At 40.3% G+C, this 27,560-nt stretch overlaps 1 protein-coding gene across 1 annotated transcript; it reads right to left on the minus strand.

Moving 5' to 3' along the window:
• Positions 1-13,220: 13,220 nt before the first annotated feature.
• On the minus strand, positions 13,221-25,301 carry wnt3a (wingless-type MMTV integration site family, member 3A). Its single transcript, XM_068738010.1, is given in 5 exon segments — positions 13,221-13,798; positions 13,895-14,160; positions 20,135-20,376; positions 25,179-25,267; positions 25,269-25,301. Coding segments are annotated over 5 exon segments (1,110 nt in total). The 3' UTR covers positions 13,221-13,318.
• Positions 25,302-27,560: the final 2,259 nt, after the last annotated feature.

The raw sequence follows: 27,560 nt of genomic DNA on the forward strand, positions 1-27,560 counted from the left end.
AGTGTGGACTGTTGGCTGGGGGTGTGTATGCACTCATATGCATGCAGCAGTGTGTATTTAGGTACATTAAGTGTGTGTATAAGTCGGTAAATATGTGTTGAAATGTGAGATGTGTTACTATCTAAAAAGTAAAAAAAAAAACATAAATCTGTGATATCATTATATGTGCAGTTTGTAAAAATGAAATATGGTTCTTAAAAAACTAGCACTTCACTATCAACATTGTACTATAATTTTTGATGATCTAAAGCAAATACATTTTCTAAATAGTGATATTTAATGCCATGTCAAGTTGCTCCTATTTAAAAACATTGGTATGAGAGCAAAACCTATTGGAACTGTTTAGCATCTTTACTTTTAGGCGAGTGACTTTCCTTTTAAGTTGTAACTGAACAAGTTGCGCCAATAACCACCATACCGCTTAAATTACAGCAACAAAAAAAGAAAATTATACGGGCCAAGGACTTCAACGCTGCACTGTGAACTGTAGTTCCTCAATGCAAAATATGACACGGACTACAAAAATTGGCTTTAAAAATACAGTTTCACAAGACACGAACAAAACAGTAGCTATAAGCTGCTGTTTGATTTGGTGATCCTCCATACAGCTGTGAAAAACAAAAGTCAAACCCCCATTCTCTTCTTTGCACAGAGTCAGAGCACAGGTGCAGGCACCGAGGTTGAGACAACACAGATCAGGGAGAACACATGCAATGAAAGCTGTCAAAATGATACTTTATAACTCCTGTATCTTCTGCTTTAGCCAAGTCATGAATTGGGACTGGAGATAATCCAGTTGCTGAAATATTATACCTGAGGGCTGAAAACCCCTTTAGATGGATTGTCATTGTTGTTTTCCAACATTTTGAATTCAAAGACAAACATGATGCAGAAATAATGTCAAGCAATCTACAGGATCATTTCAAGGTTTACGAATATCTTCAATAGCAGCTGACCTTTTTTATTTTGTGAGGATTCTAAGTCAAATTGAAAAAAAGCAGACTTTATTGGGTTGAACTGAACATAATATGCATTTATAACGTACCATGTAGTGAGCCGAAGGTACAGTAAAGATCCTAGGGGTAGTGCTAAATCCACCTTTCCATGCTCCACAGGCAAACACGGCGGTAATATCCAATTGAAGGGTTCCCCTCCTTCATCGTTTCTCCTTTTCGGCTTCATATCTCACTAGTTACTGACAGTTGTGATGTGGACTAGAAATAGGACAGTAGGGGGTGTATATATCACCCCCTCAAAGCACACACACAAACACACAAACAAATTCTGATGGCCCCACTTGTTTAAAAGCTTTGACAAATTTTCTTCCACACATGCACTGGTGCGCTCTCTCTCTCTTTCTCTTTTTTAATTCCCTTCTTTATTTCTGTCAAATGTGTCCCCAGAACACATATTCCCACCTGGGGGTCAAGGCTACAGACAGTACAGCTACAGTATCAGATTTTCAATGTAGCCCCTTTTTCGTAGCATAAATACACTTTTAGGAAACATTTTGGGCAATGTATACAGACCACTTCATCACCTGAGAGGCATTATCCAAGTCGCAGAGTCAGTCATGCCCAAATCAAAGTACGTTTATGGCTGATGAGGCAGAGAGTGATGCTTGTCTGCAGTTTATGAATGGAAGAGGGCTGCCAAGGAGCAAAACAGGCTTCTCAGTAGGAAGTGGTATAAGGATCTCAGTAGGGGCCTTACTCCCCTCTGAGAGGAGGCCTTGCAAGGATAAAAACGCTCAGTAAGGGGCTTGGGAACGCTGATCTTGTGTGTGTGTTTGTGTGTGTGTGACGGAGACAGAGGGACATAATGTGTGCGTATGCATAAGAGTTTATGCATAAGAGAGAAATGTTATCTGCAGTTTTGTCAGCCTTCAAATCCTTATATATAAATGTATTCAAATAACTTATTTTGGATTTGGAGTTTGTATAAATGGTGTGGTGGAGGTTTCAATAATCGTAATATTCATGATAATAGATGCACATTATGAAATGGCCCACAGGCAACCAATAGACTGCTGTGTGAATCGTACAAAAGAGCTGGTTTGGGCTAAGCAGTGCTGGAACTCGGATGGACAGGCATGGGACGCCTCCCTCTGCGTCTCATGTCCTGGATTATAGGTCGGGCAAAATCCCAAAGGAGGTGTGAAGCAGGAAACAAACCAAACATTATTACAACGACCAGCATCGTTGCCATGAGAGGATCCATGCTGGCTTCATCCATTGGCAACAAGTGCCACTGGGCACCCTACCCCACGCCTCTCACAGTAGGGGGCGCTACAGAGAGAGACAGGCTGGGGCAAAAGGATAAATGTGCACCGGTGTCGGCTGCCAATCACCTTTGTATGGTGATTGTCGGCAGCCTGAAAAGGTCGTTAAGGGGATTTACATAACATTTTGCACTCCGCCCCGGGTACATGAGGAAATATTCGATTCCATATTGAGTCATTACCTCATAAAGATTGTTCTCATGTATTTTGACAGCACAGTTTATGGAATCAAAGGCAACAAGGTCAATGGCAATGAAGAGTATGAAATGCATACAAACCACATGTTTGGGCAACAAACTTACAAGTAAAAATGGTAAGTTTGTCATGCATTGTGTGCTTTTCTTGCATTAATCACATTTTTCCAAAAACCTACTTGTGCAGTACAAATTTCTTCATCCTTGATGCCACAAATTATCTTCTTTATTATCTAGCTGTGTTTTGCTTCACATTGTGCTACTCTACATAGCATAGCATGTATGCATGAAGGTAATTCAAATATTGGTTTTAAGCTCACTCCTCCAATGACAGCTGGTCTAGTCTATGTGGGAGCCATTGGGGTTGATAGGAGATGTCCTGGGACATCCGTGACAGATGGTTGGGACAAACTCTTCAAGGACGCACTTCCTGGGGAAAGGACATGGGGTCCTCTGGCGTGGGAGGAGAAAATAAGAATGGGAATCGCTTGCTTGCAGGAAGTTGGTATACTGGCAAGGTGTAAGGGTACACATAGAAAGCAACATCCATGCCAGGGAATTGGATTTCCTGGTGAAGGATGACTTGGTTGGACGTGAGGTTACCATGGTCCATTTCTTCAAATTCTCAGCACCCTTTATATGACCTACATTCAACGGAACTTTTCACCTTCTAGGAACTCAAGGGACATTTTGATTGATGTAATATTTGAGGCAAGTCTGCTCTTTGAAACTTGCTTCAAGCATCCACATGGGCTATGACGAGCTATTGCAAGATGAAACAACAATGAGGATAAAAGTATTTCTTTGAAAGACTTTTTTGTTTCCCTCAGTGGGTTGGTTTGAAGTTGATTCATGTTTGCTGTGTACACAGATTGTTAAAGTTTGTCCCACCCCTGTTCCCAGTTTTAAATCCAGCTATATCCCATTGGAGGAGGCATCAAAGATTAAAGTGTGAACCTGTTGCACCTTGGGGTGGATAATTGGTTGGAATGCACAGCATGTCGAAGCAGGGCCTCAACAACCAACCAGTACCAACCAAAACCTGTGGCATCAAAACTAGGTTGATGTCCAGATTTGGCATTTGGCATTTTTCACTTGTCATGTTGATGCCAAATGATTTGTAACATAGTCTAATCTTATTTCTTCTGCATTCAGGCATCTCTGACATTGACAGGCTGATTGTGAGTGGCCCTTTGGGCCCTTTAGAGAGGCCTCATGGTGACAGGCCTAACATGCTCTCAAGGTGGTCCAGGTACGGTGTTTTTTATTGCTACTGACAACTGATCTCTTTTGGTTATGTAAGCCCCTCAAAGATAATCCTTAAGTGATTGAATAATGAATTTGGAGGCATTTTGAACATTAAATACAAGTGTGTGCGCCACAGGCCAGAAAACATTATGATAGTTTGGACAACTGATAATTCCTCCTTAACATCGTGATATTTGGTTTATTCCAAAGATGTTTGTATAGATGTTTAACATGTAAGCTGTGTTATTAACCTATCATATTGTTGGTCATTGGTTTGATAGGGAGGGCTTATTTGTATGTGTGTGCTTGGTGTGTGTGTTACTTGATGGCGCACCTGTCTGCCTTGAGGCTGGAAAGGCTACAGCCTCTCATTTCTGGCTGGAACTCGTGCTGTAATGCATTAGAGGGCTTGTCATTGTACTTTATTGAAGGCCTCTGACAAGCTATTTGACACCCCTGACAGGGTCAGAGGTGTCAACCTGCTCAGACTGACAGGGAGATGGACACATAAGGGCACGGGCAAATTAGGTTGCTACCCGAGTCAATTGCAGGTTGTAGCCCAAGGGCACTTTGCTGCTCCCCTAACAAAGCCCGGACGTAGTCACGTTTGATGCATGGACAGAAAACAGTAGAAGTGCATTATCACTTTTCAGTATATAAACTATACTTAGCCCAACTTTGCATTTTGTATTTTTCCTCTTTATGAAAAATGCATTTTATGTTCACATCAATATGAAAAGCACACGTGGGAAACAGAATGGAAATGGTTATAAATCTAAATAAAGGGATAATTAGCACATTATGTCACAATAATTAAGAATATTGTGACTACACTTGCATGTAAAGATGTTTAGAACTAGGGATCGTAAGGACCACAAAACGGCAAACAATTTAGCTGAAACTGCACAGGATGGAAATAATGGCACAATGCATTCTAAAGTCTCAAATCCTTGTTAAGACCCTCCATCTTTCAAACTAAACTGGATCACACCAAGAATCTCCTATCCCTTTATCCTGTTTAGATCCTCTAATCCCTCAGCCATTTTCCATTCTTTCTCTTTTTCTCATTTCAAATGGCAACTGTTGGGTTGTCCGGCATTGGAACGTTGAGAATTTGTCCTCTGAGTGAAAAGAAAGTAACTATATTGAAGAAAAGAAGAACAGCTTGACAGAGCCCAGAATGCTACGGATCTCTTTAAGTCCCATAATGAGATGTTTTCTCTGCTCTGAGCTTGTATTGACATGGAGACTAATGATTTCCACAAAGTGAAATAGATTGAGAGAGTAATGCGGTGGGGTGGGAAAGACAACAAGAAGTGATTTAATTCGTAGAGTAGCCAAGATACTCGGTGCCTCTCTTTATATGGGATGTGAAGAGCCTTTATGACATCACTTTTCTGGAGCAAACACACGCAGAAGCAGTATTGCAGAGATTGCATCAACCTTCATAACGAATGTATAACTGAATAAATTTAAACGCAAACATGTACTCTCTTGATTACTAATATATAAATTTAATACAGAAATGCAGTTATATGCACTCAAAGACTGCAAAAGATTTTTAAAAAAATGACAGGACTTGAATGAAACTCTCCTGCAGTCCAAGACCTTCCAATTAGGTACTAATGCTATCTATATTAACCCTTCGCCCCTTCCCTGACTTAGCTTTATTTGGGGAAGGGCAAGGGGGTTGGGGTTGCCTCAATAAAAGCAGCACTAAAAAGCAATTACAGTGCTGTGAAGAATGGGACTTGTCAGTAATTTGCTGTCTAAAACCGTGGAGATTGCAGGTCTGGGGCCGATTGGAATTCTGAGCCTGGAGTGCAGTGTGGGAAAAGCAGTGGGAAGGCAAGCACCACCCTTTGTGAGGTAATTACTGGAACTACCAGAGGCCAGCGCCAGTCCCTGCTAATGATAACCCCGCTCCTCTACCCTGCTAGTCACCTTGTAATTGATACACCCAATCTCACTCACTCAGGACATGTCCACAACAATGCGGATGAATTTGGACATGCATCTTATTTTCACCATCCATCTACACTAAGCTGTTTTTTTTTCAATCACCAGTAATGGAATGGAAAAAAGGTGTAAGCATATAAAAACAAAGACAAGTCTGTGAATACATATTAAGGTAATATTTGATTAAAGCATTCACCAATATGTTTTGCATTAAACCAAATTCTTCCAAATTTCCTTGTGTTGTTTGCTAGTTGAGCTACTGTATGGAAAAACGCATTGAAATCAAACAGGAGGAGAATAGGAGGATGAGAGTATTTATTGATTTACATAGGTTCTGTTACTTGCAGTATTGGTTATAACAAGAAAGATGTTTTTTTAACTGTTAATTGAGAGATGACTACAGGAATTATGTTTCAACTAAAAGTAAACTAATGGTACTTACATAATTGCAAGAATAAGTTTAGATTTGCAAAGGTTATATTGAATTATTGAATACATGTAACTGACTGGCTAACTGAGGCAAAATGACAATCTGACAATGTCATTTAAGTATTCAATGTTTAAGTTGACCATTTTCTGATCAATTTGAAAAAGTTTGACTTCCACAATGAAATTTTCAGACAAGAAAAAAATGGTCAGATCTTGTCTTCCTCCATGTTAATATTTGTTTGGATGGCAAATGAATGCAAGCTAGAAAATAATAATTTCACTGGCATTCATGAATGCTGCCTGTTAACTGATGCTGACTGTGTCCTGTCTGTCTGTCAAATCACTATTTCATACGTCACGACAGAACCTACTATATATTGTGGCTATGCTAACACAAAGCCACAATATGACAGGTTTGAGGACCTAGTGTAAATACCACAGAAACAGCAGTAGAATATACATTGATCTGTTTTCCGAGGTCAGTTGACGAGTATCAAAAAATGGCGACTGTTTTTAGTTGTTATGGTGGGGTCTGTTACATGATGCAATGAGGAACACTGGTAAAGACATGTCTGTAACTCAGCGGATACATTTTTTTGGAGGTAAATCAACCTCTCAGTACAAACATATGAATAGCCCTTATTTAAATCATTAGTTCCTAAAAGTTGCAAAAAGGAAAAAGAATTGCCAAATCCAGAGTTAGTTTACATCCTCCATTCATGTGAATGAGCCGAGAGAGGCGGTGTTAAACTGTTTTCGAGTCATGTGCCCCTGAACAACTTTCAAAGGAATAAACAGGGTGCTGCTACGATGCTGTATCCAGTTCTCTTTACATCCATAGTGACCAACACAAGTCAGTGGGGCTGTAGTGTTGTTGCAGCTAGCTGGGAAGAGAGCGGACGCAGCTCCAGGGAGATAGATGGCTGGCTAGTTAGCTAGGTAGCTTGTCCTTCTCCAGAGCAGTGTGGGATGAGGCAGAAACTGCTTCTGGAAATGCATATTTGCTCATCCTACCTACTGAACCGCTTTGAGCTACAAAGAGGTGAAAAGGTGACTAATGAGTGATCATGTCTGCCTCCTCCTCCCCACTACAACCCCGGCCTGCATTGATCTGGAGGACGACCCCTTGTCAACCTTCAGGCTTGCAAGCCACCACCACCACTAGCAGACCACACCATACAGCAACATACCTGAACACAAAAACTCTTCCTCAAAATGAAGAGTCTGAGCAGTCAGTGTAATAATCAAATGTGCACACATGCATGTGCAAACGCACCTGTGGACTATGTAGCGCAGTAGTATGTCTCCCATATCCCCCCCCCCCCCTTCCTCCCCTTGCCATCTCCACCAGTTTGACTAATGTTCTCTTGTAAGTACAGGGGTGGGAAAATTCCTTTGTTGGCTTCAACAATACAAACAGACACTTCAAAAGGGGATAAGGCTGCTTTACAGGTGCCACATCTCTTCTGATGATGGCTGACCTCTTAAGAAATCTTGCAGATAACCCATCATCCTCATTCATGGCAGGTGACATACTTCACACGTTACCCTCCCTGTTGTAAAAGAGAAAATGTAATGCCATGATTGCTACAGATGTTAAGATGTTTCCACACAGCCATTAGAGGATGGTTTGTTTTGTGTGCATAGAGTTATCTGTAAAAGAGTATTTTTATCTGTCTACTGTATCTAGTGTTTATCCAAAAGTGGCAAAAAAGTGATTCGTATTGTGTGATAAACAACACATTGGTGGATCTTAAGTTAGAATTTAGTAGCTGAAGTGTTGGATAAAGGTGTGAGTGATGTCAGGATCTATTTATTTAGAAAATAGAAGTGAGAAATATCACTTACAAGCCATATAACAACAGGACTAATAAGGCAAATTGAGGGGGATTCATTTGTAATATTTTAATACAGTAATAATGTGTAGGTCTCTCAGTGGCAGTATGTCAGACTGTTTTTCATGGAATATTTACATTTGGCAAAAATATTTTTACTTTTAATAATCTTCCAATCTGGATGGTCCAATGTGTTAAATTTGTTAAAGACTTCATGTTAAAGAATCCAAGTAATCTAATTTCAGACAGAAGAACAGATAGACATCAAAAGATTGGCTTCAAAGTCAGTTACATAATGAAATGCCCACACACTGCACTTCCCCTCTGTACTTCAGTTTTGGCCCATCACCTTTGGTTTGTGTGAGGCTATAAACAAGAACAGCTTTGTGAATCACTTTCTTTACAGCTACAGTCTGAGCTGTAGTGTTAGGCATTAAAGCAGCTGAGCCTCTCTGATACATCGTCTTTTGAAAAACAACACACATAAAACCTAAAATTGAATATATTAGGAATCAAAACCAGTTTGCATGGTTGTTACTGGGTTTGTTCTGTTCACAACATCAAAAGACCTCAGAAAGAGTGAAACAGAAAGCTGGCCGTAACCGAGGTGTGACTTCTGTGGGAGTATTTGCATCGTGTCATTTGAGTGTGGGCCTTTGCGCCACTCCACTGTATATATGTCGCTTCGGTCTGCCCCACAACAACATGGCTTTATTGAAATGCATGCAGTGGTCTCTTGAGAATGTCAGGGTGAAACTCAGGACATAAAAAAGAGGCGACTGATTGCAATTAGGCCCATTGTCTCCCATTTATATGGTTATTGGGTGGTGCCTCTTGCAGTCTGGTCGCGTCAAAGTTCTCACAGTCAGGATGCCATCTCACTTACTGGAGCCACCGTAGCCGCCTCTGGCAACTATCTGCTAACAATGTTCATCTCACTTGGGTGACAAAGCTGCTAGGTGGGTCTGGTCTGAAGGGAAGGGCCCATTTCCTTCTGCCAAAAGACAGCGTTGCTGCAGGGCCGGAGTTTCTTTCCATCCTGTGATCTGTTTCATGTTTTGCACTTGTTTACTCCCATTCAGATGGTGTGAAAAGTGTCAAAGGTCGAGGTGTGGAATGAGCTGCTGACAGCCTCCCAGTCACTAAACCAAACCTGAACCTGGCTGGCTCCCAGGAGTTCATATACAACAGAGTCTTCAATGAGTCTTTATTCATTTCCCATCATGAGGCAGGATTTAAATGCCAAAGCATTTTTATGAATGTCTGGGAAAATGAGTATACCCAAGTAATGAGTTTCAGTAGGACAAACTGTGAAAGACGGCTTAAAATATAGTTTGATGTGGGGGTGTGCGGACTATTGAATCCACATGAATGAGAACGGAAGGGTATCACTTTTTGTGGTGCTTCCACTCTGGAGGGGGTGTGTATCAATCTTTCTGTGAGATAATGGGGTTAGATAGCAGTGAGACCTGGCCTCTGGTGGTGACATTGTTGCACGGCTCAAAGACTATCAGGGGTCCAGCGGCTGAGCCGGAGCACTGGTGGGCTCTATTCACATCCCACCCCTAATCTATCTTGAGATCAGGTCTTTCTCTTTAACAAAGCTCCATCTATTTCTTAACTCTCATCACTGACATTTTTTTCTCCGGTATTATTGTTTCTCCAAAAAGCACAGCTGGCCTCTGCAGTCTCTCAAAGAAATCAAATTATTAGTCCAGCTTTATTTTCTTCTTCTTTCGTCCAACGACGAATCCACAGCCCGTGTTTGGGCACTATGGCCTAAATCTATTAGTCTTAATGACTGACAGCTTGTTCATAAGCTGTGTGTGTGACTCTGATTAGATATGTCATTCATTCAGGGATCAGTATTATCTATAGGTTGCTAAGGTGTCTTCACGACGAGGCACCGTCTGCAGACAGACAGTCTTGCAGCTAATTCAGTATTCAACATGGTAACTACATGGCTGTGTCTTCTTTCTAGCCATAGGGTTACCTGCATGACTGTCACTGAAAAGGGTTCTGACTTTGTTGACTTGCCAGAAGAGCGGTCTTCATGCTTCTGTTTTTATGTGAAAGATATTTTCTTTTGTTGAGGATTGCCACCTGTCTGAGTTAGACATGTTCCTCATCTAAACATCATGTAGTAAAATGTTAAACAAGATAAATACTCTGCTGTCTGAATTATATGCAATAAAAGCTAGTTTTCAATCTCTCACACCTGAGATCTGCAACAAATCTTGAAAAATGTTTGACGCACAAAAGTTTACACGGTATTACATGACTTGTTATCATCAAAACAATTATACTCTAGCAGTACTGCCATTATTACTTATTGCTAATAATACACCATTTAGGGGGCTCCTGGACAAATCATCTTTAGGGTTCTCCCTACCATCACATCACGACAACCAGTTACTTTACACTCTTCCGAAGCTGAGTTTGACCAACGTCAGTCTACCATTCATAATTCCATTCTGACACAAAATCATCTCAGTAAAGAAATTGTAAACAATGTGTCATTACACACCTTGTATATTTCATTTTATATTATCCAGCAATATAAACTATTAACACATTTCAACAAAACTGGCCAACTAGCGCTAAATAAAATAAAAATATCTGAAACCTTTCGGCATCACTTCCCACAACCCATCACCCTAAGATAAATTAAAAGGAATATATATATATTTTTTTTTATTATTTTTTTCTTCATAACCAGCTTAGGCTATTACTCAAAAGTCGTGGCTTGGAGAAAATGGTCTGAATTTTTGTTTTTGTTTAAAAGAGTTTGTTTTCATTGTCAAGTGGCTGAATCATGTTTCCTACGTGTTTCACGTTGTGCTATCATCTTTAGGTCCATGTGCTACATTTATATACACATGTTGTATGTGTTGCTGCCTGTGTTTAGGAGCCCTCCCCCGGGTCAGCCCATAGGTGTCCGAGGTGGCCATTGAACCATCTTTGGCAGTGTTTAATTTTGGCACACAGAATTCACAAAAATGCACGAAATAATTGCTCACATGTCATAGATAATAGAAGACGTTTGGTTGTTTATGTTGCTTTATTTTGGTGTTACAGAGTTAACTTTAGAAATCTACTACAGGCTGTAAGACAAACAATACCTGTGTGCAGTCAGTGAAAAAACAGATGAGGTAAAAATGCTACAGCGTTACAATTCACAACACTGTTTAAAAAAATGTATTTCTGCAAATATATACTTTTACTCACTAATATGTACATAGCATGAAATAAATAATTATAAAAAAACATCCAATTTTAGAAATCTATAAAAACGCAAAAACTAGTTTGTACAAAACTTTGGATTTTAAGACTTGACACAAAATTAGAACATAAGCAAATTGTCCACACAAGCAATCAATCACATATAAAGTGTACAGTAATAAATGCAAGATAACAGTTCTCGTACTGATAATGGATGCTGTGTAATTTATTAAAGGTGACTTAAAATGTGAAACTGGTCATGACTGCTCATTAATATTTTCAGTCAGGTTGAAAAGTAATTATTGGTGGGAATTTATAGCCTACTATACATGCCTGAGATATTACATTGGCTGTAAACAATAATTCATCAGTGACTTTACACATCTCTTTATAGTCTATCGGCTATCAGTGAAATGGCACACACTTTTTATAAACATTATTATTCTCAGATTTCAGTAGTTTTTCTCTTTCCAAATAAATAAATACTGTGTTTTATTTGTATTCAAATTAAGGGAAAGCAACATTAATCATTTTGCCCTGATGTTTAGCATGACTACAAAACCACAGGAAACTAAAATAACATAAACTCTATTTTGGTCTATTTGGTTAAAATGGGATTTACTGTATGCAAGAATTAGTCAAAACTTCACATTTCTTTCCAAACTAAATATAATAGATTTCTTTCACAGAAAGAATCAATACATGCTAGAATATACATATAACTCAAATGGACAACATATGTAAGGACCTAAACCCACGAACTTACACAAACACACAAATATTATCTTTACTTAGCAGCATTAAAATAAGGAAAGTATTGATAGTTTCAGTGATGCTGCTCATTGTTTAGTTTCGGGAACAAGAAGCCACAGCTGAGAAGCATCTCATGCACAGGTTTTGGTCATCATTTTATCACAACTGCGAATTATACTGCATTATACAGAGCTTATATGATACACCTTAGTTTGCGGTTTGTTTGCCATTTGTGTTTTTCTTTTACTCGGGTGAACAGAATTGAACTCTATTTAATCAAATATCATAATAAAGGAATTTCACGTGTGTTTGAATGAAACAAAAATATAGTGGGAATATCCCTTTTATAAATAACAGTTTTCCCCACACCCAGTCACATGAGACATTGCTAATACTGATAAAAACAAGGAGAACATGCTTCATATTTCTCAATGGGACACAAGTGCTGACCTTTCAAATTCATTTGCAGCTCTCTGACCACCGCAGACTTACAGGGGAGGGGCGGTATTTTCTTGTCTTTGGTCATCACTACGATGTTGTTCAATGCATTGTTACTCTTAAGAAAAAGCTTCCAGTGTTTTCAGGTGTGCAGAATGTGTATATTGTTTTGCCGATTTTCAGTTGATGTGGCTCATGTCTACTCCCGAGATAAAATTAGTCATTTAAAGCAGATATTAACTCGTTAGCTTAAGAATTTGAAAACATGTAAACACATTGCAGCATAATAACTACATTCACTCAGGTGCAAGTGCATTCTTACCCAAACATAAGTAACATATTAACACTATAAAGAAACTCATTCACACAACAATGTTAGTTTTCAGATATACACATACATACTTAAAATGTTGAGGATGAGAATGCATGCTGTTGAGTGTCTAATCTTGTAAATTGCTCATAAATGTTGTCACTTTTTGTGACAAAACCAAGTTATGATTACACATTGAAGAAAATGTGACACTTTCACTGTTTGCCCCGTAGACTTGAAAGCATTGGCAGTGCTGGACTATTCTCAACAAAACTAACTACTTAAAACACAGAAAACAAAAAGATCACCAATATGGTGTTTGTCAATTAGCCGACAGTACTTTCCTACGTCAAAAAACTCTTTCGTCATCACTACAGATATCAACATTGTTGTCATCATCACCATCTGCACGGCTCATATGGATGAGGCTTTGTGATGTCAACATCTACTCAACCCTTGATCAAAGTAGAGTCTGGCTCTTTTTAGTATTGCAGCACAAAACACAAGGGCCGTCAAGTCTGCCACTGGAGTCCATGGACAGGTCAGACAGCTTTACAGTCTCTCATGTCTTGTAGATGAGTTGCTGTATTCGTTCTTCTGCCTAATTAAGTCTTAACATTTTGGTGGAAAAGGTGAAAACCAGATGTCCTTATTTGCAGGTGTGCACATCGTAGTCTCTCACACACTCCTGACAGCTGACGTAGCAGCACCAGTGGAAGATGCAGTGACACTTCTCCTTTCTCTTCTCAGTCCTGGTGTTGTGTCCTCTGCCGCAACAGAGCAGGTCACACCCGTCTATGCCGTGGGATGTCAGGTTGCAGATGCGATCGCGGGTTCCAAAAGAGCCGGTTTCAGGATTGGGGTCACAGAAATTGGGTGAGCTTTCATAGTAAACCAGGTCGCGCTCTGTGGGTGGTTTGAAGTAGTTGTACTTGGGTCTCAGGGTCTCCACCCATCCGCGGGACTCCTTATGTTTCTCTACCACCATCTCTGATCCACTGTCGTATTTATCCTTCATGTAGTCGCCAATTACTCGAAAGTCAGGCTGAGACCACCAGCACGTCTTGACCTCGCAGCTGCCCGACAACCCATGGCACTTACATTTGAGGAACATGTTGTCGTTGAGGGACTAAGAATGGAAAAAAAAGTGTGTTGATCAAATATCTGAATGAAGAAAAAACTGCTACAACACAATCAGCAAAAAGAGCTTTTTAAGAGAACTCACCATTCTTCCTGCCTCATTGTTATGGCGGTTCATGGCTGAGCGTGCATCAGGGCGATTCTCCCTCGCATCAGCAAACTCTCGGGACACCATGCTTCCAAACTCCACATCCTCGCTGCAGCCACCCCACTTCCATCCCTCACCGGGGGGGCCCTTGTGGCGTGTGTCACAACCGCAGATGGTGGCTGAACCCTCAGCGCAGGCACGGGTCACTGCAAATGCCACTCCCGCCGAGGCAATAGCATGAACAAATGCTGACTCTCGAGTGGCTGGAAAGAGAAGTTCAGATATCTGTAAGACATAGAGCATTGGGAAAATACTCGGAGGCAAGATCCTGCAGTGTGATGTCACGTGAGTAATGTGCTCCTAATGCTATTTTAAGGATAAAATGTATAGAAAAGTTGTTGCTGTAATTGCTAGGACATGTAGGTCACCGCGTGTTATATGGAAATCTGCTTGTGGCAGGTCTTGTATGATTGTATAGGCAAATATTTTTCAACACAAGCCAACATGAAAACATCAAACAAACTGTACATAACTGTAGAGTTGGCTACACATGTTAACGTTGTATCTTCCAAAGTGTGTGTTCATTCAGCGCAGACATCAATCATCCTGTCTCTGAATAAGGCCAGCAAGCCCTCTGTGCCTCTGTCTGACATAGCTATCTGATGACTCAGAGGGATCAGGATCCTCCAGATAGATGAGAGGAAGAGACGGGCCTGACAGGCCTATAATTAAGGGACTCAATTAAGCTTTTGAAAGGTTAGGAAACTACCTCAGACTGTAGGGACAAATCATAGACACAACATGGAGATGGTACTGTAATGTCCAGATTTGCAATCACGAAACAGCATTTCACAGTTAGATAAAATGAGACGTTTTGAATGCTTCAGCATTCCCTGCTTCATCAGAATTCATTATAACAGAGATTTTGCCTTGATTATACCTACTTGTATGGTCTTGCACAATGACAAGAAAAGAGACGGAGAGAACAAGATGAAGAAAATAGAAACACCAGGTGTAAATATGAATTGAACAAACAGAGTAAAGAACTCGACAGAGGGTTAAAGATCAACAGTGACATTTGGGATTGTGTGTGTGTGTGTGTGTGTGTGTGTGTGTGTGTGCATGTCTGTGTATGTGTGGGATAGATAAAGTGGCAGTGCATGCTTCTCTCTAAAGAACAAGAACGACAGAGGGAAAGAAAAAAAGAATGAAGGGAGGAGTATAAAGCTAAAGGGAGTAGGAGCTCCTCCCTTACAGCAGGTTCCAACCAGTTTGAGGACTAAAGGGCATTAGGAACAATGATGCAAGGGAAAAGGTCTACTGGCATCCTCCACCACAAGGCCGCCACCACCCACTTCATACTACTCTTGTATACCCACGAGGTTACTAATGTTCACAATACATCTGAACCTCTGCTCTCCTTGCTGGAGTCCCGCTTACATCCACCACAGATCATTTCACTTGGATAGTGTAATATTTTTTTTGCAATCAAGGTAGCTAATGGCATGTAGGATGTAAACCACAACATTAGGAAGCTGTCTACAGTGATACATTACATATCACCATGCCTTAAACCTAACCTAAAACCGACAAAGCATGAGTTTCATGTTTTAAATTTTGGAGCTACAAGTGAGTGGCGGAGCATGTCTAAGATGTTAGTCCTATAGATAAATATAAAATGTCAAGGTTAGGACATAACTAAGTTGGACCATTTGAACCAACATTTTGGATTTCGGCTTCAGCTAAGTTAGATTCTTCTCTGCAATATAAGACTGGATCATCTGCATAGAAATATAGCTAAATTGAGCGTGTCCCAGATTACTTGTCAGTATTTATGAAAAGTGTGAAGATATATAGACCAGAAATAGGACCCTGGGGGATTTCATTGGAAACATGACCTTGTGGATGACAATGATGGCAATGATGCTGCAGAGCAAAAAGGGGTGGAGGAGTTCAAACAGCAAGAGGAAAGAGGATTATCTTTAAAATGAGCAACAGAGAAGGATCAAGGCAAATTAAATATATCCTGGTGTATCTGTGTGTGAGTGGACGAGCTAACCTGAAAAGAAAAAGATTGTGACAGCACCGCACTCTTTAATAAAGTCTTCAAGTGCTTTGATTTCCAATAAATACAGAAAATATTAACCCCAATGTAGTCCTTTACATTATAGTATGATTATTTACATAATACAAGACTAGTGTTGATGCAAAAGTATAAAAGATGAACTGCATTCAAGCATATAAGTGTATATGCCAAGCAATTATGCTACTGTCCACCAAACTCCTAAACTCTTATTGGCTGTGCAGAATCGTTCACCAATAAGCTGCAAACCTATATGTTTTAGTCCATAAAATCTGTGGTTTTTATTCTAACCACTCAACCACTAAAAGTGTTTAACATGTGCATACACAGAACACAGATGGTTTATGAGACTCCATTTACACCTCAACACCAAAATGTGAACCTGGTGCCAATTTAAAGGCATATTTTGAACCGGGTGTGTTGTTGAAGCATTGTCCCTTAGATTCAAAAAGCCAACGAACGTTATACAAATGTTCAAATTTCGAAATATGTTTTTAGAACTTCTAGGTTATACAGGTGTATACGGCATACACCTGTAATAACATTTACTTCAACTGGAAGCACCAGCTCTTACATTAGTTGCTTAGATTCTCTTGATTTTACGACCAATTTATGGTATTTCAGGACACAATACTCCAACAATGCTCCTCCACCAAACTTTGCCAGACCCTGGCAGGCCAAGTGGTCCCTACAACCTGCTGGGGGGTTGAATCCCCTATTGTGCTGCCACTGTCACGCTGTGTTAGTCCCACAATGGCCCCAGATATTTTATATGAAATTTGCCCTGGCCAGTGATTAGTGGGGACCAAGTTAAGTCATAGCAACAGAGAACTATGCATTGGCTGGACCCCGCTTGTCGGCAGACGGGGAAATCCCTATTCAAATGGTTTAATAAAACAATCTAAAGGGCGTGTGAATGGGGAAAAGCACTTTCTCTCCTGCTTAATCTCATGGTTGCGAAGATATTGTGCTCTGAGCAGTGCCCAGCAGGGAGTGGGGCTAAGGTCCCCCCATCAACTCCATTTACCACACCCCTTCTTTCTTTCTTGCCCAGAGTTAATGATATACTGGTGTGCTAGTTTCCCTCCCCCAGCATGCTGAGACATACGTCTCATGAGAAGCACAGACCTCTTAGCTCATCCTAAATAGTTACACTTTCTCATCCTCAGGTCATAGGTCGTAACCCACATCACCTGACCTTTTCCCAGTTAGTTTAGTTGGGACTTAATGATTTAGGTTAATTTATTAGGTGGATTTCCTTGTATACAGAATGCATGGAAGGCAGAGGTACCTACAGGGAGTGAAAGTTAGATAAGTTAGAGCTCCAACAGTATGAAACTTTGCAATACTTTCCAAATGCTTTAAATATTACGTAATAGGAGTTTCCTGTAAACCTCACTTGAATTTAATGGTTTCAAGTAGAATAGTGATGGTGCATGTCTATACCTGTGTGGGTGGCAACACCTGCAAAATTGAGACTGTCCACTTTATGTAGCAAAGTTGCCGTCACTAATTCTATCATATGACTCATAAAATAGAGACTGATTATACCCATATAGTTGGTAGGTGTTCTGTAAATACAAAGAATGCAGAAACAACTCTGGGATTGGTTCCACGGACTAACAACACCTGCGGAGCTTTCTATCACCTTTCATCACAGGCAGATTCCAGCAGTGCATGTTTTGACACTTTAGTTAATGTAAATTAATGAGTGCTGACGCAGACATAGCCTGCAGGTAGGGCTCGTGATTTGGGGTGTGGAGTGAGAGACAAACGTAGAGAGAGAGAGGATCTGGCCATGTGGAAGGGAGAGGGGACAGGCACATTGAAGAAGTATGTGCTAATTTTAAAGGCAGGAGTAACTTAACTCTTTCATGTTTTGGTGCTTGAGGTTGGGAATGGGTATGCGTGACAATGTATTTAGATGGTAAAGTGTTTGTGTGTGGTCAAGTCAATGTATGATCACATTTAGCATGCGTATGTTTATGCATGTGTATTTGAAAGGAGGATGTGTCAGCGATCAAAGCATTTTTCCACAAGCAGAAACAGAAAAATGTCCCTTCTTTACTTTTAAACTACAGTCTCAACTCAATTCCCAGAATGGCCTCCTCTCCTTAAAGGTCCATGTCTTTCATTCTTCTAGTATTTATCCAGTGCTTAATCCACCTATGTAGAACAAACTTCTAATGTCCTCAGTAAAGGTGAGGAGGACATGGGCAGTGATGGGCTAACTGATAGGAACTAAGCCCCTGAAGCCTAAAGGCGCCTTCTCTTCCTTTCAGCTTTGGCCCCCAAAAAGGCAGGAGGAAACCGACACACAACAGTCTGAAACGCAGACAAACAGACACCAGTGAGGACAATGGCCCTGTTGCACAGACAAACACCGGCATCAATCAAATCCAATGAAATGGAAGCCCTCTCCTACTAAGCCCTATCAAAGGCCTGTGAGCCCCTGAGTCACTCTCATTGGCCTCTGACAAAGGCACTTAATCCAGCCACTTTGACCTCTCACATTATTAAGGGCCTCAGTGACCTTAATCCAATCAAAATGATTTACTAAAGCCCAGTAGCTGCCTCCTCTTTCCACTCAGTACCCCTGCAATTAAGGGCCTGGGAGGGGAGGCAATGGGAGAGATGTGGTGGCATTTTGCACCACAAAAGGGCTCGGATTGAGAACCCCTATCGTTAGCCACCTACTTGAGCTCAAGCCTCTTCTATCAACTGGCTCAGGAGTTTATTAAAAGCAATTGCCCTCACTAACCTCCAACCCTCTGTGTTTGCATCAATCTTCTGTAAACTAGGTGACAGGTTAAGATCCCTGACCCTCAACTCCTATGTTTAGTCTTCATTCTCAATTTTGGAGCTTGTAACTCATTTTAGAGTTAGCAAGAAGCAACGCAGATGACAAAAAGAAAGCACAAAAAAGAACTTCCTGGGACACAATACTATAAAACGTATCTGCTCTACTCCCTGAAGCCATTAAGGCAATACTTGAAAATACTTGCACGCTTGCACTTTCTTGCCGGGAGTTAGGTGAGAAGATTGATACCATGCACTGATATCTGTCTGTTAAATATGAAGCTACATCAGGCGGTTAGTTTAGCTTAGCAAAATGACTGGAAACAGGGAGAAACAGCCAGCCTGGCTCTGTCGGAAGGTAACGAAATCTGCCTGCACAGGGGGGATTTCTGCAGCCTGATCCCGTAAGTAGACCAGAATTGACATATACTTAAAAGTCCTAATACATCATCACAGAATCTAACGGGAAATAATATTTTGAAAAATTCCAAAAGTCCACTTCAGAGGATTGAACAGCAATCACAGGGGATTCCCTCCTAAAGAAAACTCCAACAAGACAGAACTCACTCGTCTTAATTGTGTACATTATTTCATGCATAGAGGCTGCTCTTGTTCAGTCTAAAGTCTATTTAAACAAGGATTTGTATGAGCATAATGAATGATGCACGAAGGGAGTGCAGCTTTTCTAATGCAAATATAAGACAGACATAATACAGAATTGTTAATGGAAGAGTTAATAAGCATTGAGGTACAATAAGCCTTTATTCAGGTGGTTTGAAGTACCGACTTCTAAGAAATTACTAGAAACATAATTTGTGACAGTAGGGTTACACAGCATCATAAAAGTAAGTATTGTGGGTATAATGACCATCTTTACATAGAATTACATCTTACATGATGCAACTAGGCCTATTCATTTGTTGTTGTTGTTTTTGTTTGGCATATATATGTTGCTGTTATGTTTGTCATATTTAATAGTCATCTAGATTCTTGACAGCCTCTTACCTTGATTATTGAACTCTGACCTGTTTATGGGCAAGTAGCACTATTGCAAATGTTTCCAAGAAATTGGTTTTGTCTGACCTTTGAAAACCCGGTTTGGAAAAGGTGAACTCGGTTGATAGCTTTGTCTGTTAATCCCAAATGAACCAAGTAAACAGTGCCAAATGAAAACTCCAGGAATCTTTCGAGGGTGAGTTGAAACACGAATGTTGGAGACCTGTGTTTGAGGTACACCGACAGATTCTTTGCATGAAAAAAAAAGCAGCATATGTGCACTCTGATGATGTTGAATACAGAACACTGCACATCTTTTTTTTATAATTCACATGAAAGTGATTGCTGTGTTTTATTACCTTTATCTAACACTGGCCCAAAAATGGCCAAATTGTCATTGACCGTGGTGCAGTTCCAGCGTCTCCCTCTGAACTGGTGCTGGCACTCCTGGATGCCAATCTTCACCCCCTCGGCCACACTGGGCATGATTTCCACGTAGTTCCGGCAGAAACGCAGCTGCTTGGGCACCAGACCCGGGATGCTGCCACAGAGGATGGGTTGAGTGCCCAGTGATGAGTACTGGTGGCCCACTGCTAGTGACCTACAAGGAGACGGGAAGTCACAGTGTCAGTGCATTTTCATGATCTTTATCTATTGAGTCGACGTCTCTCAAGTGGAAGACTAATTTCCCTCTCCAGGTGCAGTGTAATTCTACGTCTGAGTTTGATTGTGTGTGTTTATTTGCTGTGTCAGATGCTACCATTAGGCGTCCATCCTTTATCCCTTCAACTACCCTCTGTGCAGACACCTGGCCTTTGTGTGTATTGAAATTGCAGCCCTGCTCCACAGAAGCAGGCAATGTTTCTGTCTAACATGAAAGTCCACAATGCATCTAGAGGTCTTCATAGACTTTAAGCTGACAACTTCGAAAACTACACCTTGTTATTAACTGTCCGCACACTTAACAGGCCTTCGGCTTAGGGTAATAAGAGTGCAAAACCTACATTGAAACTTCAGAGTGTATTAAGTGTAACACAGAATCCTCCCCCCCCCCCCCTTTCCTTTGAGGAAGGTATTCTGGGATACAACAAGTGCAAACTTGGTTCACTGATTACATCTCTCTGTCTCGTTCCCTTTATTGCTTTCTCTCTGTCTTTCTTTTCTGTTTCCTCTCAATTAGGACATTTAGTAACTAGTAATCATAGAAATGGGATATCCATTGTATCATTGCATAGTATGTAATTTTGCCAATTTTAAGAAACATTTTGCTGCTTTGTTTCCACATCACAGAGAGCCTTATTGACTTATACTAAAGGTGGATAATTGGTTTGATTTGCATGTTAACGTTCATTAAATTACACATATAAATGTTGTGCCAATATATATTAATTCATTTAGATAAACTAATACCCTTTTTTTTTTTCAAAAATGCATAACCCGCTGACCTGAGCTGCTCAGTTTTTATTGAATTGTCACGAAAATCAACATTTTGATGACTTAATTACTAATAGCAGAGTTCCTATTATCTTTGGCAAGTGCTCTGCTGAGTAGCAACAAAGTAACTTGTTGGCAACCCAGACAAGTCTACATATCACCTCAACTGTCTATTAAAGACCGAACACTGGCAGCAGTAATCAGCTGATCCTCCCCTGAGTGATACAGGGTTGATAATAGTTACTGTAGCTGTTGCAGAAATGCAGAGCTAGAGCAGGTGTGCAGTCTTTTGCTGCTCAGTTAGCTCTCTGTCTATTGACCCGTTCACTGTTGTTCAAGGACTAATTGCTGATCAACAAGATTACAAAGACTCCTGACACTGGCCTCAGGCTGCTTCCTTTAAAAGCTCACAGGCCAAGAAAAGATCTCAGCCAACTGACCCCTGGCTGACCACTTCTGAAGGCAGCAAAACATGTTGACCTTGAATACTTCAATAGTAATTTTAAATTTAAAGGCTGATTTAATTCCATTCTCAATGTAATGCTGCCGGTTTTCAAGGTGTGTGTAAGCCCTCCACTGACAGGTGAGTGAACCACTGTTATTTCCCCCGAGCAAATGTCAGAGTTGTGTGTCACACTGGTTTTCTTCACAGAATTTCTCGCCTAACTTCGACAGACCATACCGCCCTAGTTAATCATAAATGAGACATTCAGGAAAGCGAGCAATGGCAAGTTGAAAATGACTCCATAGGAAATCGTATTTGTCTGCAGTTTGTCTGCGACATCCATCAGTAAACAAGGACACAATTACACAATGACCTCTATTTGGCCCTTGTCAGTCCAAACACCCTGAAGCACATCTTTCCCAGCAGAAACCTGAGTCCACATCCCAAACTGGTGCAGACTTTTGGTTTGCTACTAACACGCACAACAAACGGACCTGAAACTCTAAGAAAAACGTTGTACAACAATTCATCTGAGGTTCAACAATGTGAGACGTTTACTGGGACTGAATGGAGGAGAAAACAAGCCCTTCAGGCCTGCAAGGAGTAGTCCACTGTCAGTCTGGTCTTGAACCTCCTCTGCTTTCTTTTCCTCTACAAGGAAACACGTTGTGTCTCTGAGGTTTCCCCGGCGTTTTTTGCATTAGTGATAGAGCACCAAATGTATCTCAACAGCAGAAAACAGTGCAGAATAAAAGTCATGTAGGAGTTTGCTCTTGACCATAGTCTTCAGTCTTCCTTTTTACTCCTCAGGATTCATCTGTGAGGGTTTTTTTTGCATGCAGCCGTGTCACACAAAACCATCATGGAACATTGTGTTTCGGTTGCACTCTTGCGTGTCTTTGCGTCTGTCTCAGTTGGGCTGAGTAATCCATGCCACCTCCTCCTGTATTAGGAAATGGTCCAAGAGATGACACAGGGCATGATCCATCAGGGATGATTTATTTAGGGAACTATTGCATAAAGAACAGCATTGTTGGATACAAACTCCAATACATATTTAAACTCAAATGCTGGGTTTATGCTGCATCTATTTAGGGCTTCCTGATAAATCCATTCATCCTCCTCACACCAGCTGCCCTCAAAAGAAACTCATATTCAGTGTAAGTGGTCAAAAAAAGTGGATTAATTAATGTTGTTAAGGTTTATGTTGCCAAATGAACACTTCAGTGAAAACTGTTACAAATAAATACTTAAGTAAAGCATCTATCATATAAAATGTTTGCCTCGGTACAGACTTTCCCCCTCTCATCTAAGTGTATCCAGCGCAGGTTTAATGCATATTTCAGCAAGCCCAAGCAGGGTTCCTTAGAATTACCACTTTACTTGTGGGCCCTGGGGCCTTGGAGCCGACTTTGACATCAAGAGAATATGTTTGGGAAAAGGAATGTGCGGCAAGCTTTCACCTCCAGGTATTTATCTTCTAAGGTGGGGTGCACTGGGGAAGGGGGTGGCGGGTGCAGCCAGGCTATGTCATGGCAGGTCGAGTAGAGACAGACGGGAACCTGTCTTAGTGCATATCCCTATCCCAAGAGACTACCGCGGCACAGAGGCTGAGTGTGATCCAGCTCCGATGGCCACTTGAAGCAAAGTTCAGCAGAGTCTGTCAGCAAAACATCACAGGTTGCTTTTCACAGTAGCGAAAGCTCTTCGATAGCTGACACGCCAGAGAGACAATGCAGCCGTACTGAGCCCAATCCGAAAGGAACCACGCTATTTGACTTGGGATGAGTTGCTGTGATACAAAAAACACATCAGAAGTCTTGAAAGAAAAAAAGCTAAACTTAAGTATTACGTCAAGACTGACTTCATTGCTTTAGATTCTTTGTGTTGGTAGGAGTGATACAGCAAACTTGCTGCCGTTATGTTTACGTGCCACTCTTTTGCTTCTGTAGTTAGACTCTTCAATCAAAGACCTGACCCACCCTCCAGAATCAAACCATCAACACAGGAGTTAGTTCCTGACTTGCTGCAGTTTGGTCATGACAGAATGGAAACCTGCCTTCCATTGTGTCATTCATAACTGGGTCCACAAAGAAAAAAGAAAAAAAAAGCTTGTATAGAGATTGAAATTCAAGTTGTTTTTTTCTTCTTCCCAATGTGCATACGTGTGTCAATCAGCAGAGCTAACACATGGCACCGCACACTCTGGCATCGGAAATAAAAACTTAAAAACATGCTGATAAAACACTAAATTAGACTAAACATCAAGTTGGTAGAGCATCTGCTGCACATTAACTTTTAGAACGAGGACTTTACTGATTTGGGTCATTTTTTCCCCACCAGCTGTTGTATCAGGATTTCCTTCCAGCTGTGCGTGTAATTAGTTTCTCATCAGTATTACCACCAGAAGCCCCATTAAGGGAGGAAGATTACACCCACAATCTAAGCAAAACCAAATATTCAACCTTTATCTTTTTATTTTTTTTATAAACCCAAATGTCTTGTTGCTATCAAGACATTTGGGATTGATGTGCGTAGCTGATGGATCAAGCATGAAAATTGTGCAACCAGACAAGAACTTCTAAAAAAGTTGAGACAGAACATTTATACAAAAAAAATGTTTTGTTCAATAAATAATGCCAATTAGTGACATTTGTCAGTTTCTTAAATATCGGGAATAATAAGGCTGCTGCACCATTACTTAACAATCTCATTAGTGCATGTTCTGCAGTGACTCTGTGCTCCTGTTGTGTTTTTGAAAAAGAAAGCGAAAAAAATGCAAGAAAGACATTTGGAGAGTGAAGAAACTGAGATATCTGCATACCCTGCAGCAAATGCTGCTGTATCACGCTTCAAACTGGTGAAATTGTTTATTAAGCCTTCAGCTATGTTTTTTAAAAGTGAAAGAATTTTCCCTAATCTGATAATACAATTTAGACAATTGACCTTCCAATGTTGTGTTGTCATTATTAGCATAGATAGCAAAAGGTGACATAAAGAATAGACCATGCATTAACAGTATGTTTTACATGATCAGTTTGTCCCAAGCATTAAGGTGGGCAAGATTTCATATTTGTTCTCTGCCACTTTGACCCCCCCCCCCCCCCCCCCCCCCCCCCACACACACACACACACACACACACACACACACACACACTTGCAAGCACACAAACTTTGCACCTGCTGCACTCTGAATATAAAACAAAATGCTCTCAGTCAAATTGCATCGTTCGTCCTGCAAATGCTGGTGTATTAAATACACTTACAATTAAGATTTTTTTTTTTATTTGTTATTAGTTGTGTTTTCTACAGAGCTGTTCTCTGCTTTAGATTTTAAAAATAATAAAGCGTCCTTTTCATGTAAAACGTCTCAAAACTACTTCATCACCGGAGCAGCTAAATGTCCCGCTGCTGTCAGAAACGAAATTAGAAGTATAACCACTCACACACTGACGCACAAACAGATCATTAGATACAAAACAATATCACCATTCGTTCAGGGATGTAATGAAAATAAAACTTACCACCAGATGGGATAACTTGCCATGACATGCGTAAGCCCAGAGAGCAACAGGAAACATCCAAGGTATATCATCCTTAAAGTTTCGCTAAAACTTCTCCAGCAGAAAGCCTACATGCGCGCTCATGTGCGCACCGAGATTTTAACGGAAGATTTAGAAAAATAAAACAACGAATCCGCACCAATGGATTTTTATTTCTATGATCCAGAAACACTGAGGGATAATCTATCTTTCGCGACTACTCGTGGCAGAACTCGGGAGCCAAATATTAAAAGTTAAAAGCTGCTTGCTTTTTTTTTTTTAGGACCCAATCAGCAGGTATTGCCAAAGGGGGAATTCTGATGATATGTTCCCTCTGTTGCCTAGTCAGGCAGCTTGAACTCAGACAACGGAATGAGCTAATTTTAAGATGTGTTTTAGTGCTCATTGAGAATTGGTCGCATTAGCATGCAGTGTGTGTGATATATAATGTTGTTTAAAGGAGAGAGGGAGGGTCTGAGGGGTTTTAAATAGACATCGGAACCCCTGTGGATTGCGTAGCTATAACAACCTGTCCGGATTTCACTCCCTGGCTTGAAGCTTCTAAAATGCAGAAATAAATATGTGTGAATTGCTTTAGACTATTATTAAGGTCTCCAGTCCTTTAGTCGTGCCTGTTTGCCATGAATGTAAAATTAGAGGTTGAGACGTTTTTCCAACGGACTGGTGGATTCACAATTAACTGAATAAAACCAGACTAAATTGATAAACTGCTGTTAGAAAGACATCGTCAATAATTTGACCATATATCTATATTTATTTATTCTTTAATGTGTGTAGTTAAATCTAAAATATTTGGATTGATGTCACTACAGCAGTAAATTACGCTCTGAGATTGCAAAATGGAAAAATAATCTCTGATGTTAATGTTCTTGTCATCATATAAATTAGAGGCATCCTGAGGTGAAGGTAAAAAGGATTAATTAAGGAACGTTTTTTTTTCCTTCACATGGTTTTTCCGGCACTGTTATAACTGTGATGCTCACATCTTGAGGAGCCTAACTTTAAATACGACAGTTTAGGCCTATTCCAACAAAAATAGTGGATAACATTGGCCGCACCACTGAGTTTAAATGGCAGACTGTCTGTTTCCCTTTCTCAGTGTCAAGTGGCTGTTGATAGCTGATCTGGTGGGAGGTGTCTCCGTTTACAGGCACTGATGCTCACTTGAAGATTAAACAAACTGTCCTAGTTGTGTAACATCAGTAAATAATGGACTGAACAAAAAACATCTTTGTAAATATAACTCAGTAACTGAAATAGTCAATCAGCTGTGGCCCTTTTTCACTGTTATTTTCCCAATTTTTTTTGTCAGCTTGTGTTGTTGTCTAAAAAAATAAAAATAAAATAATAACAGTAATAATAATAACTTCAATTCTATAGAATTTTATCAATGTTTCACTAAGACTTTGCACGTTTGTATCTTGAAGGGACTGAAAAAACATGTGCATATTAATGAAGCTGCAGTGACTAATATGAAAACAGGACCCATTTTGATTTAAATATTTATAACAATATTTTTTTTATTTTCTCTGATTGAACTTTTCTATGAGAGTTTGAGTTTACGTTTACTTTACCTGCTAGAGCTAATTTGTACATTATCATCTAGATGGTTATACAACATTATGTCAAACTCTCATTGTTCTGTAATTTCCCAAAAGTGTTCACATGCTTAACTTTGATGATTTGCCTGGAGGAGGCAAAACATGATACACACACACACACACACACACACACACACACACACACACACACACACACACACACACACACACACACACACACACCCTGAAGCATAAAGATGTTAGTGCCATCCAGTGGAGGTTGTTGCCCATTGCAACCTTAACAAAGCCACGGAAACAGAGGCCTGCCACCTACAGTACAAGTCCGCCTTTTTACATTCAGTCGTGGAAAGTAACTAAGTACATTATTCATGTACTGCAGAGGTTTAGTTTCAAAGTACTTGTTCTTTTGGGTATGTCCGTTTTCTGCCACTCTAGCTTCAACTTCACTGGATTTCATGGGGAAACAGTTTACGTTTTGCTTGACGACATGACACAGCTATAGTCACTAGTTTGCAGACTTTACATAGAAAAGCTACTTAATAAAATATGACGCATTGTTGCAGGCTACATGAAGTAATTAAGGCGTCCTAGATCAGCTACAGCAATAAAATGCATCTTGGTCTAAGCATCAACAATAACAACCTCATATGTGGTAATATGTAATAATATAACTTGGACAGGATATGCATAGTGAGTGCTTTGCACAAACACTTCACCACTGCCTACATCCACAAGGATGTTGCCATGAAAGGCTTCTGATTAATATTATGCTGATAAAGTT

The sequence above is a fragment of the Cebidichthys violaceus genome, unplaced genomic scaffold (assembly GCF_023349555.1).
Source record: "Cebidichthys violaceus isolate CVI_PGR_0920_01 unplaced genomic scaffold, fCebVio1.0.p SCAF_8, whole genome shotgun sequence".
NCBI classification, from domain to species: Eukaryota; Metazoa; Chordata; class Actinopteri; order Perciformes; family Stichaeidae; genus Cebidichthys; species Cebidichthys violaceus.